This window comes from Trichosurus vulpecula, chromosome 2 (genome assembly GCF_011100635.1).
Source record: "Trichosurus vulpecula isolate mTriVul1 chromosome 2, mTriVul1.pri, whole genome shotgun sequence".
Taxonomy (NCBI): Eukaryota; Metazoa; Chordata; class Mammalia; order Diprotodontia; family Phalangeridae; genus Trichosurus; species Trichosurus vulpecula.
The window spans coordinates 432,404,012-432,417,953 of record NC_050574.1 but is presented as its reverse complement, the minus strand read 5'-3'; the positions used below and the strand labels follow the sequence as shown (position 1 = coordinate 432,417,953).

The 13,942-nt window shown below is 39.5% G+C and overlaps 1 protein-coding gene across 2 annotated transcripts in view; it reads right to left on the bottom strand.

Annotated features, from left to right (window-relative positions):
- Positions 1–13,942, bottom strand: part of OTC (ornithine carbamoyltransferase) — an 81,253-nt gene that overhangs the window by 20,405 nt on the left and 46,906 nt on the right. For both annotated transcript variants that reach the window (XM_036744326.1, XM_036744327.1), the window contains one exon: positions 772–925. In XM_036744326.1, coding sequence (XP_036600221.1) covers positions 772–925 — 154 coding nt within the window. The remainder of the gene's footprint in view (positions 1–771; positions 926–13,942) is intronic.

Below are 13,942 nucleotides of genomic sequence, written 5' to 3'. Positions count from 1 at the left end.
GAAGTATTTCAGGATTTTTCCAGCTGTTACATGTCTAGAAACAAGTGGCTGCTATGAATTAGATGGATTTTAAGATTCAGGGAGATGGGCCACCCCCTTAAGGTATGTTAATTGCACCATTCTAGAGTCATTTCAACTTGCTTGGAAGATAAACATTTCACAAAAGGACTGACAATCTTATCTAAGTTTCCTTCCAAGCATGGCATCAGATTGAGTAGAATGCCCATATTAACACTAACACCTGTTCAAGGACTACAGATTTAGAGCTATAAAGGATGTTGAAAGTCATCATATCCAACCATTTTACAAATGAGGAAATTCAAGTTAAGTGTTTTCCCTAAGGTCACAGAAGTAGTATGTAGCAGGGCCAGGACTCAAACCCTCCTCCCAGATCTAGCTTTGTATCATGCTTGTATTCAACCCAAGCAGTCAAATATTTTTAGATCCTCATTAGTAAAATCAAAGATTTTTTTCCACACTGCCACTAATACAAAGCAATTGTTTGCTGGTATTTGAATCATCTTTTTAGGGGGATTGTGTCTCAAGGGAGGGTGCTGAAAGCCACCACAGAGGTTCTTTTCATACTAGGGCAAGGGTTCTTGACCTGGAATCCATGAACTTGGGTTTGTTTTGTTTTACTTTGCTTAATTTTTTTATAAATATATTTCAGCATAATTTGTTTCCTTTTTAATCCTGTATATTTTATTTCAAGTGACTGAGGAACAATTCATTTGAAGACTACAAAAAGAAATATTTTAAGAAGGAGCATACCTGGAGAGTGAGGTAATCAGCCAGAATTTGGATAGGATGGTACATCTCTGACAACCCGTTAACTATTGGTACTGAGGCTTCTTTGGCCAAGTGGTCCAGATCAGAGTGTTTATACACACGAGCCAGTATGGCATCTGTCATGCTTGACAGCACCCTGTAGGTAGCAAATATAAAAGTTAAATAAATGAAAGATATTCTGAATACATAAGGAATACTGAATAATGAGAACCAGATGTGCCACTTAACAGGGCAGCAGCAAGAACTATCTTAAGATGATGTTTAAAAGTTGCAAGGATAAAAGGGGACTTACTAGAGGAACAGCCTCATTTTGTTCAACAGAACATGATTTTGTTCTGATATGTGGCTGTAAAGTAGATTAAAGTAGATTGTTGGCACTGCAAACAAGATAAGAATCGATCCCTTATAAAAGAGAAGGAACATTCAGTCATCAACAAAGCCAAGGAATTTGAAGAGCTAGAAGGTGCAACCTTTGAACAGTAGAAAAAAAAAAACAAAAAAAAAACAAAAAAAAAATAAATAAAAAAGAGGAACATTGAATGTTGCTGTACTGATATACAGCAGCTACTTTTGATTTAAGTAACCACACAAATGAATATTTAATTCTACTTCAAATGAAAACTAGGGCTGGGGAGCCAAGATGGCGTCTGGAAAGCAGGAACTAGCATGAGCTCCCTGCCGAGTCCCTCCAAAAACCTATAAAAAAAATGACTCTGAACCAATTCTAGAACTGCAGAACCCACAAAATAGCAGAGGGAAGCAGGGCTCCAGCCCAGGACAGCCTGGATGGTCTCTGGGTGAGGTCTATTCTGCACAGAGTTGGGAGCGGAGCAGAGCAGAGCCCAGCGGAGCAGAGCCCAGCGTGGGCAGTGCAGACCTACCAGACCAGGAGCCGGGCGGAGAGTGCCCTAGCACCCTGAATCAGTGAGCTGCAGCAGTTACCAGACTTCTCAACCCACAAACACCAAAGACAACAGAGAAGGTTAGTGGAAAAAGGTGTGGGAGTGGAAGGAGTTCACGGTTTGGCTACCACCCTGGGGGCAGCGGAGGTGGGGCAGCTACAAAAGTACAGCTGCAGTTACTTCCGGCCGCAGGCCCACCTGGTGAGAGGAATTAAGTGGCGGATCAGAGCAGAAGTAAAGAGCCTGCTGAAAATCTAAGTCCAGGCCGGGTTCGGGGTTCTTGGGGAAGGAGCAGTGCTGGTGTGGCAGAGCTGACGCATTCCCCCAAGCTTGGAACATAGTTCTCTTAACTCTACAAGCAGTCATACCCTGCTGAAAAACTCAAGGGTCAAGTTAGCTGGCTGGGAACATGGCCAGGCAGCGAAAACGCACCCAGATTCAGTCTCAGACTTTGGAATCGTTCTTTGGTGACAAAGAAGACCAAAACATACAGCCTAAAGAAGTCAACAAAGTCAAAGAGCCTACAACAAAAGCCTCCAAGAAATATATGAACTGGTCTCAGGCCATGGAAGAGCTCAAAAAGGATTTGGAAAAGCAAGTGAGAGAAGTAGAGGAAAAATTGGGAAGAGAAATGAGAAGGATACGAGAAAACCATGAAAAACAAGTCAATGACTTACTAAAGGAGACCCAAAAAAAATCTGAAAAATATACTGAAGAAAACAACACCTTAAAACATAGACTAACTCAAATGGTAAAAGAGTTCCAAAAACCCAATGAGGAGAAGAATGCCTTGAAAGGCAGAATTAGCCAAATGGAAAAGGAGGTCCAAAAGATCACTGAAGAAAATACTACCTTAAAAATGGGATTGGAGCAAGTGGAAGCTAGTGACTTGATGAGAAATCAAGATATTATAAAACAGAACCAAAGGAATGAAAAAATGGAAGACAATGTGAAATATCTCATTGGAAAAACCACTGACCTGGAAAATAGATCCAGGACAGATAATTTAAAAATTGTTGGACTACCTGAAAGCCATGATCAAAAAAAGAGCCTAGATATCATCTTTCAAGAAATTATCAAGGAGAACTGCCCTGATATTCTAGAGCCACAGGGCAAAATAGAAATTGAAAGAATCCATCAATCGCCTCCTCAAATAGATCCCAAAAAGAAAACTTCTAGGAATATTGTCACCAAATTCCAGAGCTCCCAGATCAAGGAGAAAGTATTGCAAGCATCCAGAAAGAAACAATTTGGGTATTGTGGAAACATAATCAGAATAACCAAAGATCTAGCAGCTTCTACATTAAGAGATTGAAGGGCTTGGAATATGATATTCCGCAGGTCAATGGAGCTAGGATTAAAAGCAAGAATCACCTACCCAGCAAAAGTGAGTATCATGCTCCAAGGCAAAATATTGACTTTCAATAAAATAGAAGACTTTCAGGCTTTCTCAGTGAAAAGACCAGAGCTGAATAGAAAATTTGACTTTCAAACACAAGAATCAAGAGAAGCATGAAAAGGTAATCAAGAAAAAGAAATTGCAAGGGACTTACTAAAGTTGAACTGTTTTGTTTACATTCCTACATGGAAAGATGATGAGTATGATTCATGAGACCTCAGTATTAGGGTAGCTGAAGGGAATATGCATATGTGTGTATATATATATATATATATATATATATTTATATAAAATAGATGTTTATGTATATATATGTATATGTGAGTGTATATGTATGTGTGTGTATATATGGAGAGAGAGAGAGAGAGAGAGAGAGAGAGAGAGAGAGAGAGAGAGCAGGCACAGGGTGAGTTGAAGATGAAGGGAAGATATCTAAAAGAAATAAAATCAAATTAAAGGATGAGAGAGGAATATATTGAGAGAGGGAGATAGGGAGAGATAGAATGAGATTAATTATCTCGCATAAAAGTGTCAAGAAAAAGCAGTTCTGTAGGAAGAGAAGAGAAGTCAGGTGAGGGGGAATGAGCAAATCTTGCTCTCATCAGATTTGACCTGAGGAGGGAACAGATGTTCAAAAACAAAAAAAAAAAGTTTTTGCATGCAACTAGAAAATAAGTTACACAGGCAATGGGGCATAGAAATTTATCTTGCCCTACAAGAAAGGAAGGGAAAAGGGGATGGGAGGGGAGTGGGATGACAGAAGGGAGGGCTGACTGGGGAACAGGGCAACCAGAATATACATCATCTTGGAGTGGGGGGGGAGGGTAGAAATGGAGAGAAAATTTGTAATGTGAAAATCAATCTTGTGAAAATCAATGCTGAAAACTAAATATATTAAATAAAAAAAGAGGAAAAAAAGGATAAAAAAAAGAAAACTAGGACTGCTGCTGAATATGGAAGCAGTCTCTCTTCTAATTCCCGCAGACAGAATAACTATTAGCACCAAAGGTTCCTTCTGGAAAGGCTAGAGAAATAATGAAAATGCACTTTAATTGAAGCATGGCCATAAATACAGCCTGTCAGGAAAGCTGAACAAAAATCTATCTCCATTGTTCGCAAAAGCCATGGGAAATCTCACTTTTTTCTTACACACACACACACACACACACACACACACACTAGCAAATAACAATCTTCTAGATAACACAAAGTCTCAGGCCAACCCTCAAAAGCCTATTTAATTCATTAAGCACTTTGAAGCATAGTAGTACTACCACAGAATCTAAGTGCCATATTTAATACTGATCCTGATGGAAATGAACTTGGGATTGCATCTTGGAATGCCAAGAATACATGGCCCTGCCTGGAGACACCTTTCTTCCCTTATCATTCATCTGCCAAGCAGTGGAAATGGGGAACTATCCCAACCCAAGGAAGTAGTAGTAATTACCATTCTAGGGGGTCAAAAGTTGAGGAACTAAGGGGAATCAAAAGTTCCTCTTTGTATATACCCCAAGAAATAACCAGCTAATCAATAAACATTTATTTAGTTACTATGATCCTGGCCTTGTGCTAAGCACTAGGGATGCAAACAAGATTCAAAAGACAGTCCCTGCCCTCAAGGAGCTTATGATCTGATGAAGAGGACAACAAACTAATAGAAACTTACAAATGAGCTGTTCGCTATCTTGCCAGACTTCCCAGTAATTCCATTCTGTTTCTGCTAGGGTCCCTAGGAATTATATCAATAAAACACTTTCCACACAACTTTCAATGAAATAACAAACACTATAGCCACTAAAACTATAGTTCCCATATAGAAACTCCGCCACATGAAAAGTGGCCACTTCAATCTCTCCTATTCTGAAGCTTTTCCATTGTACATCCATGACTCAAAGTCTATGAAGCAGTGGTATAGGACTGAGTTGATAGACAACAAATCACCAATTTGGAAAAGATCCAGAACCAGTTTCCTAAAATGCTTTAACATTTACCTCTCAGACCCCCCCCTCCAGAAAAAAGGTCTGTTATGAGTAAATGGATACCCTCCCCAACTACAGCCAAATGGTCATTTGGTGATTTTCACACTATCTAAAATTAATAATACTGTGTTTATGTATCGTCTACTCTATATAATAGAGGCACACTGCATCCGGGATATGCTTGATTATCTCCTGCAAAAAGAAACTTGATGATTCCTATTCACTTCCACTTATCCACATGTGGACAAATGATATTTTCAGGAAGAATCTAGAAAGTTTTGCTTCATACATTCACACAAGGACTGAAATCAAGACAAAAAACTAAAGTAAGGACGTGTTTTCACTGTTGCTGAAAAACGAAGGCAAGAACTTCCAAAGAGAAAGACAGATTTTGAAAGTGAACAAAGAATATAAGAAGATGATATTTGAGAATGGAATTTGTGCTCCCAGACTAAGGTCTAAGAATGTAGGAATGACAGTCTCTTACCCAGGAATGAAGTGCTCTTAACAAGGGCTAGAAAAATAAATTTGCCTGGAATTTTGCAACTTTAATCAAAGCAGCTTTAAGCCAAAAAGACAGAGAAGAAAGAAAAGTACTTGTAACTACTGAGATAGATATCAAAAATAGCAACTATTATGTAGGGAGAAGGACTGCAGAATAATAATAATAATAATAGTATCATTATTAGTCACCATAATAATGAGACCATTTACATAGCACCTTAACAAGTGTCGTCACATTTGATAGAAGAGATGCACAGAAATTCACAAGAGATAAAGACGTAAAGAAAGGAGCCAGTAACAAAATCTATTACTTTAGATGTATATAAAAAAATGTATAAAGTATGAATAAGAAGCAAAATGAACTAGAGACCCCATTAAAAGCAGATAAATGTGACCTCATAGGTAACATTGGTGGAATGAGACCCATGGCCAGGATACGATTTTGGAAGGGTATAGTTTATTTATATACACACACCCCTCTACAGAGTATACATATGTATAAATATACATAAATACATACATTTATGACAGGGCAGCTAGGTGGCACAGTGGATAGAACATTGGGCTTGGAATCAGAAAGACTCATCTTTCCGAGTTCATATTTGGTCTCAGACACTAGCTATGTGACCTTGGGCAAGTTGTTTAACCCTATTTGCCTCAGTTCCTCATCTGTAAAATGAGCTAGAGAAGGAAATGGCAAACTACTCCACTATCTTTGCCAAGAAAACCCCAAATGTGCTCACAAAGTGTTGGACACAATTGAAATGACTTAACAAATATATATTTGTATATAGACAACATAGATAGATGAGTGGACAATATCTCTGAGAAGTGAAGTAACTGCCCAGGGTCACAGAGACAGTAAGTGTCAGAGGTGATGTATAAACATAGCCACTTTCCACCACCTAATACCGACTTTCCATAGCACCCTATTCCTGTAGACCAACAAACACCTGCTTGTGGCACAAACACTTGATCAAAATCACAAAGGCCAACAAGTAGCAGGGGTAGAAGTTAGTTTTGAATACAGAGCTCTTTCCACAAAACCATACATATTCTAAGCACAATATGCCTACAGCATTCAACTGATTTACCAGTCCAGTTACCATGTCAAAAAAGGCAATGAGAGCATATACCAAAATAAAGTCCAGATGAGCACACAATTTAGGTATAAAGGTTAATACTATAAACAAATTAGAGGAACAAGGAATAGTTTATTTATCAGGTTTATGGAGAATGGAGGAATTTATTATCAAACAAGAGACAGAGAACATTATGAGATGCAAAATGGATAATTTTGATTACATTAAATTGAAAAGTTTTTGCATAAACAAAGCCAATGCAACCAAGATTAATAGGGAAGCAGAAAACTGGGAAAGAATTTTTCCAACTAGTGTCTCTGACAAAGGCCTCATTTCTAAAATATATAGAGAACTGAGTCAAATTTATAAGAATACAAACCATTCCCCAATTAATAAATGGTCAAAGGATATGAACAGGCAGTTTTCAGAGGAAGAAATTAAAGCTATCTATATAGTCATATGAAAAATGCTCTAAATCACTATTGATTAGAGAGATGCAAATCAAAATAACTTTGAGGTACCACATCACACCTATCAGATTGGCCGACATGACAAAACAAGAAAATGTAAATGTTGGAGAAGATGTGGGAGAGTTGGAACACTAATTGGTGGAGCTATGGGCTGATTTAATCATCCTGGAGAGTAATTTGGAACTACGCCCAAAGGGCTATAGAAATGTGCATACCTTTGACCTAGCAATACCACTTCTAGGGCTGTATCCTAAAGAGATCATAAAAATGGGGAAAGGACACACATGTACAAAAATATTTATAGCAGCTGTTTTTGTGGTGGCCAAGAACTGGAAATTGAGGGGATGCCCATCAGTTGGTGAAAGGCTGAACAAGTTGCGATACATGGAAGTAATGGAATACTATAGTGCTGTAAGAAATGAGGAGCAGGTAGACTTTGGGAAAACCTTTAAAGACTTATATGAACTGAGTGAAGTGAGCAGAACCAGAAGAACATTGTACACAGTAGCAGACACAGTGTGAGATGACTGATTTTGATAGACTTAGCCCTTCTCAGCAATGCAAGGACCTAAAACAATTTCAAAGGACTCAAGATGGAAAATGCCATCTACATCCAGGGAAAGAACTATGGAGTCAGAATGCAGAGTGAAGCAGACTATTTTCTGTTTTGTTTTGTTTTTCTTTCTTATGATTTCTCCCATTCATTATAATTGTTCTATGCAACATGACTAATGTGAAAATGTTTTTAATAGAAATGTATGTGTAGAGCCCATATCAGATTGCACTCCACCTTGGTGAGAGAGGGGGAGAAAATTTAAAACTTATGGAAGTGAATATTGAAAACTAAAAATAAATAAGTGGATTTTTTTTAAAAAGGTGATGAAGTTCATACTTCAAATGAAGTCAGGCCAGCTTTTAGTGATCATTGCTTCCGCTTCTAAATGTTCGCAAACATTCCTTTTAACAATATGTTATAGAATTTTGTCAAGATTCTACTTTCTTCCCTTCATGACATTTATCCTTCTCCAGGACTATGGTATAGGCCTCCCTCAGTTCCCAGGATCTTTCAGAGATCAGTACCAGAGCCTCAATAATTTCATCTGTTAGTTTATTCAGTACCCAAAGATATAGTTCATGCTGGTGACTTGAATGCATTGAACGCAACTGGGTGATTTCATACCACCTCTTTTTTCTTGGGTTTGACCTCTCAACTATTTTTGTTCTAGTCTTCAGAGTCCAAAAGATTGCTTTTCTTGGCAGAGAAGCCAGAAGCAGAATGATTTAAGTATGTCAATCTCCTCACAGTCATCTATTATTATCCTTCCCAAGCAGCAGTCCTAACCTGTTTATGATCCTCAACTTTTATTCCTAACAAACCTTTTTAAAAGCCCTTTTTGTTGTCCTCCTTAGCTTAGACACTTTCTAACTGTGTGACCTTGGGCAAGTCGCTTAACTCTGTTTGCCTCAGTTTCCTCAACTGCAAAATGAACTGGGGAAGGAAATGGCAAACCGCTCCAGTATCTTTGTCAAGAAAACCCCAAAAAGGGTCACGAAGAGTCTGACAACTGAAACAACTGAACAACAACAACAAAGCTCATTCTAGCCTCTAATGTGACTTTAGATACTGCGTTGAATTTGGGATATGATCCATGGGCTCATAAAATTAGAAGTAAAAAGACCATCTAATCTAACCTGCTCGTTTTGCAGAAGAGGAAACTTGGACCCAAAGCAGTTAGATGACTTCCCCAGTCACACAGGTAGCAAATGACAGAAGAAGGATGTGAGCCAATTCTTCCGACTCCATCCAGTACCCTTGCCACTGTGACATGTGGATTATTTTACTCACAAACATCCACCTCGACATAAATATCACCACACTCAGAAACTTTATCATCGTCCTCTCTGGGAGTTTTGTAACCTTTTCCTAAGGAATACAATGAACCTTTTTCTAGATCTGAAAATTTTACAATGGCTTTTGTCCAAAAGCAATAGTGTTCCAACCTAGAAGGATGCTCATGAGGTCTGCAGCTGACACAAACTTGGAAGGCACAGCCAATATCGCAGATTACAAAATCAAGATCCCAAACGATCTTGACAGGATAGAATTCTGGTTAGATATCAACAATGTGGACTCAACAGAGATGCATGTAAGAGGGTGAATTGGGAACTAAATGCAGTGGAAATCTAGAGGCTTGTTTATTTCATTGTAGTTGTTGTTTCGCAGCCATGCTACCATGTGCCATAGGGATATTAACTAACCTTTCATTGACCTTCAGATCTTCATATTGAACAGAGCTAAGTGGGGAAAGGGGCAATGTAGCAAGGAATAGGTGCTAAATGGATCTAGAAAGTCCCTTGTAGCTCTATGATCTCCAGGCCACCATTTAGGAGAAAGAAACAGAGAGAGAGAGAGAGAGACAGAGAGAGGAAGGAAGGAAGGAAGGAAGGAAGGAAGGAAGGAAGGAAGAAAGAAAAAAGAAAGAAGGAAGGAAGGAAGGAAGGAAGGAAGGAAGGAAGGAAGGAAGGAAGGAAGGAAGGAAGGAAGGAAGGAAGGAAGGAAGAATATACAAATGCAGGGCATGAATAGACTTGGTTTAGCATCAGTGCATACAGCTACAGCCATAATTAGCCAAAATTACACCTGAAGCACTGGAAGATCAAACAGTGAAGCTGAAGTTTAAATACTTTGGCCACATAATGAGAAGATGGGACTCACTGGAAAAGACCCTGATGATAGGAAAGACTGAAGGCAAAAGCAGAAGGGGATGACAGAGGATGAGATGGAAACAAGGAGCCTGAGCTTGAATAGACTTCAAAAGACGGTGGAGGACAGAAGGGCCTGCCGAGCTGTGGTCCACGGGGTCATGAAGAGTTGGACATGACTGAATACTGAACATGCCTGAGGCAAATTTAGGTGGAAGGAAGGGGATGGTAACAATGAACAGCGGAGGAAAAATGATGGCAGAGAGCCACCAGGTGGCATAGGTATGACAGCGTATAGGAAGGTCCCGCTGTTGGGTGGGACAGAATACCCTCAGAGAGTATTGTAGATCAATTATGTCTCATGCTTCAAGGAAGGAATATGAGGCAAGGTGCGGGTATATATATGAGGAAACATGAAAGTGTGCTCTCCCAGGGAAAAAGCACTAGCCTCGTGTTGGCACCTGAGGCAAAGCCTTGTTCAACCCGTGCTGGTTCTGGCTCTGCATATGAAAAAGATGGGATTGTTTAATTGAGCCAGTCATACGTCATGAGTGTAACATCACTGATAAAAATGCACCTTAAAACAATCATGCTATCCAGATCGCAGAAAATAAGATGGTCTACATTCTGCAGTAGTCAGTTTAAATCTAGAACATTGTATCTAGTTCTTGATATTATATTTAAATTTTTTAAAATTTACTTAATCAACTATCTTTCCTCTTTCTTTTGACCTCCTTCTTTTCCTGCTTATTTGGGAATGTATTTCAAAATTTTCTCTTCCCACTCCCCTCTAACATCCTATTTTAAGTAACATTCATTTGCTGCACTCTTTCCCAAGAAGTTTTCCTTTATTTTGTTGTCATTATATCTCTATTCTCAACTAGTCCATAATGATCCTATTCTCGGAAAACATCTTTATTTGTTCCTTCTTTGCATTCACATTTAACAGGTGTTTGTTGATTGAAGGTTGAATGAAAAGTGGGGTTTGAGGCTGCATGACCTTAAAAAAATCACTCTACCTCACTGATCCTCAGTTTCCCCAACCATAAAATGGGAATAATATTTTTACTTCTTACCTTATATGTGAAGATCTAAAGATAAATGCAAATTATTTTGTATTTTTATATTTATATTATTATGTATAATATTTATGTATATTTGTATTATATATTATGCATAGATGCTATTACTAGTCTTAGACCTGCTATATACTTTCCAGGTGAACTTGGACAAGGCCCTTGACCAATTTGTATTCTCTCTTTCCTCATCTATAAAACAGGAATAGGAATATATGTTTGCCTCCCCCTCAAAGGGCTTTTATGAAGATCATATGTGAAAGTGATCTGGAAATTTTATAGCGGTATATGAACACCAAGTTCATATATACAAATGTAGGTTCCTACCATTCATTTAAATTGTGCTTCATGTTTATCAAATAACTCTCACTAACATCATAAAAAACAGATTGTTGTGGAAAGAGTAGAAAATTCCAAATCAGAAGGTTGTAAACGTAGTTGGTGACAGAGCCAGATGGTGAAATGACTGGTCTTCTAGTTAGAGTGGGAAGAGAAATAAAACTATCCCTAGTAAGATCTCAAAGTCTTCCAGGGTGTTGGTTACAGAGCTTGAGTCTAAGTCCAGGGTGACGAAGTCCCAGACCATCTTGTAAGAAACGGGAGGAGGAGTTTTGTTCCCACAGAACTAAAGGTGTGCTTCCCCGCCCTCCCCCACCCCAGCTTTAGCAGAGACCAGGCCTCAAGGTCGGTCAGGTGAGAGGTCAGAGGCTTGTACGCATGTGCATACTTTTTGAGAAGGCAGTCAGGGGAATTAGAGAAGCCAAACCACTTGAACCAGTTCAAGCTTATCTAGGGTCTGGTCTTGGTCCAGAATCCAGGCCTACTGATTTGCATAATTAGCATATGTTAAAGAGGGAAAGTAGGGGAAGTAAAAGAATGTAGTTTAATCCTAAACTAAGACAAGGAAAATCTAATTAACTTCACTTTTGCTTCTGTATCCTTATTATCCTACCTATACAAACTGTATAACCTAGGAAAACTATGTAAAAATAAAGATTGTAAACTAACCGTTAACTCTAGCAGGAGTGGAGGGAATGGTTACCCTTGCTCCTGAAGCTGTATCAGTGTGAGGGTTCCAGGGAGCACTACACCCACTCTCTGGAGAAGTGTAATAAAATGCCTTCCTCTGCCCACTCTGGTCTTGAGTTCTTTGAGTGAGAATGGGCAAATCACATGGATCTTCCTAAGGTCAAGTGAAGGGAAGCAATAGGCAGTGGAAGCTCGCTGGGCTTACTCCCCGATCTTGTCTTGGGGTGTCCTGTAATTCCCCACTGCGGTGTTAGGAGGGCTACCACTCCAGATTCCCTTGGGGAACCCTGTGGTCTGCATAGCCTTCTTAAGGGGACATCACTTGGGACTTCCGGCCCTGTCTTGGGAGCCTTGTGATCTTACCGCTGTCCTAAGGGGCCATCACTTGGGTCCTCCTTAGGGTCTGACCCCTAGGAGGCCCTGTGATCCCCACAGATTAAGGGGGGGGCTACCACTTGGTCTTCCTCTGGGAGTCCTGTGGTCTGTACAACCTTCCCTAGGGATTATCACAAGGTTCTTCCTCAGGACTTTGGCCCTGCCTAGGAAGTCGCATGATCCCCTAAGCCGCATGTTCTCACAATTTGGGGAAGTCCAGTGATCCCCAGTGATCCCCAAAACCACGTTTCTCACAATCTTATCACTCTATCTTTGCCACTGAAGCATGTGACAATGTTTTCTCTGTTCCAATATACTGCTGATATGAAAATGAGATCTTGGGGGCTTATGAAGAGCATGGGGTAGCCCTCAAGTTGTTTTCCCGCAATAAATGAGACTCATTAACTAGCAGCAGAGGTTTAAATGCTAAGTACTACTTTATTGTGTTGTCAGCAGAAATGCATTTTAATTTTATTTCACTCAAAGATGCTATAAATCATTGAGAATTTGGAGTAGGGACTATTAAAGATTTTTTTTAATGACCTTTTATAGGAAACACTGACAAACGTAACTACAGCAGGGCTCTGGAAACATTAAAAGTCATCTGGATTTTATATAATCTCCCATCAATTTAAAACACAACTCTTAAAGGCTGTGAAAGCTTCTTTTTTCATAAGTGCTACAAATGAGAGGTTGTACATGCTTAAATACTCCGTTCCCCCTCCCCCTCCTCGTGATGCCCTTACTTCTGTTTACTTTCATTTTTGTTGAAAGAGGGAGGGAGAGAGAGAGGGAGAAAGAGAGGGAGAGAGGAAGGGAGAGGGAGAGGGAGAGGGAGAGAGAATGAGAATCTGTTTGCCCATGGGGCAACACCCACCTTCAGGTGATCATGGCCATCTTTCACCAGCACTAGCAAAACTAGGTCTCATTGCTTATGTTTATTGCATTTGCATTATCCCTCCTAACCCAAATATAGAACTACAGAATAATTTGCACAGCATGGTTATTACAAAGTGTTATGGTCTCAGGCTTAGATGAATGAGTTCATAAGGGGAACAAGGACAGATAGTATTAATCTTATCTTCCTTCAATGCTAAAAGATTTCACAAGGTATAAGCATTCTATTTCTTCTTTTTTATATTCCTTTTATTGTATATAAGATCGACATATGTCCTGGACCTGACTGAACAGCTTAGAAACTGAGGGTTCTGTCTCTGTGTTCAGAGCCAAATTGTCGACAGTCAGGTCAAAAATGCTGCCACTCCACTGAATTGAAAGGGAAGGTGAAGGAGTAGGAAATAAGCAGTTATATAGTGCCTACCGTGTGCCAGGAATCATACTAAATGCTTTCATAAATGTCTCATTTGAGGCTCACAACAACCCTGTGAGCTAGGTCCTATTATCATCTCCAGTTTATAGATGGGGAAATGGAGACAAACGGAAGTTCATTGACTTGCCCAGGGTCACAGCCAGTAAGTAGTAGTAAAATCGGAACTCAGATCTCCCTGTCTTCAAGGCAAGGGCTTTAAGCACTGTGTTTGAAAACTCCATTCAGCGGCCTTAAAAGCTCACCTAGTGCCCATCCTGCTCCCTAATATAGTGTGGCAGAATAATGGGCAACTCGCTTTGGT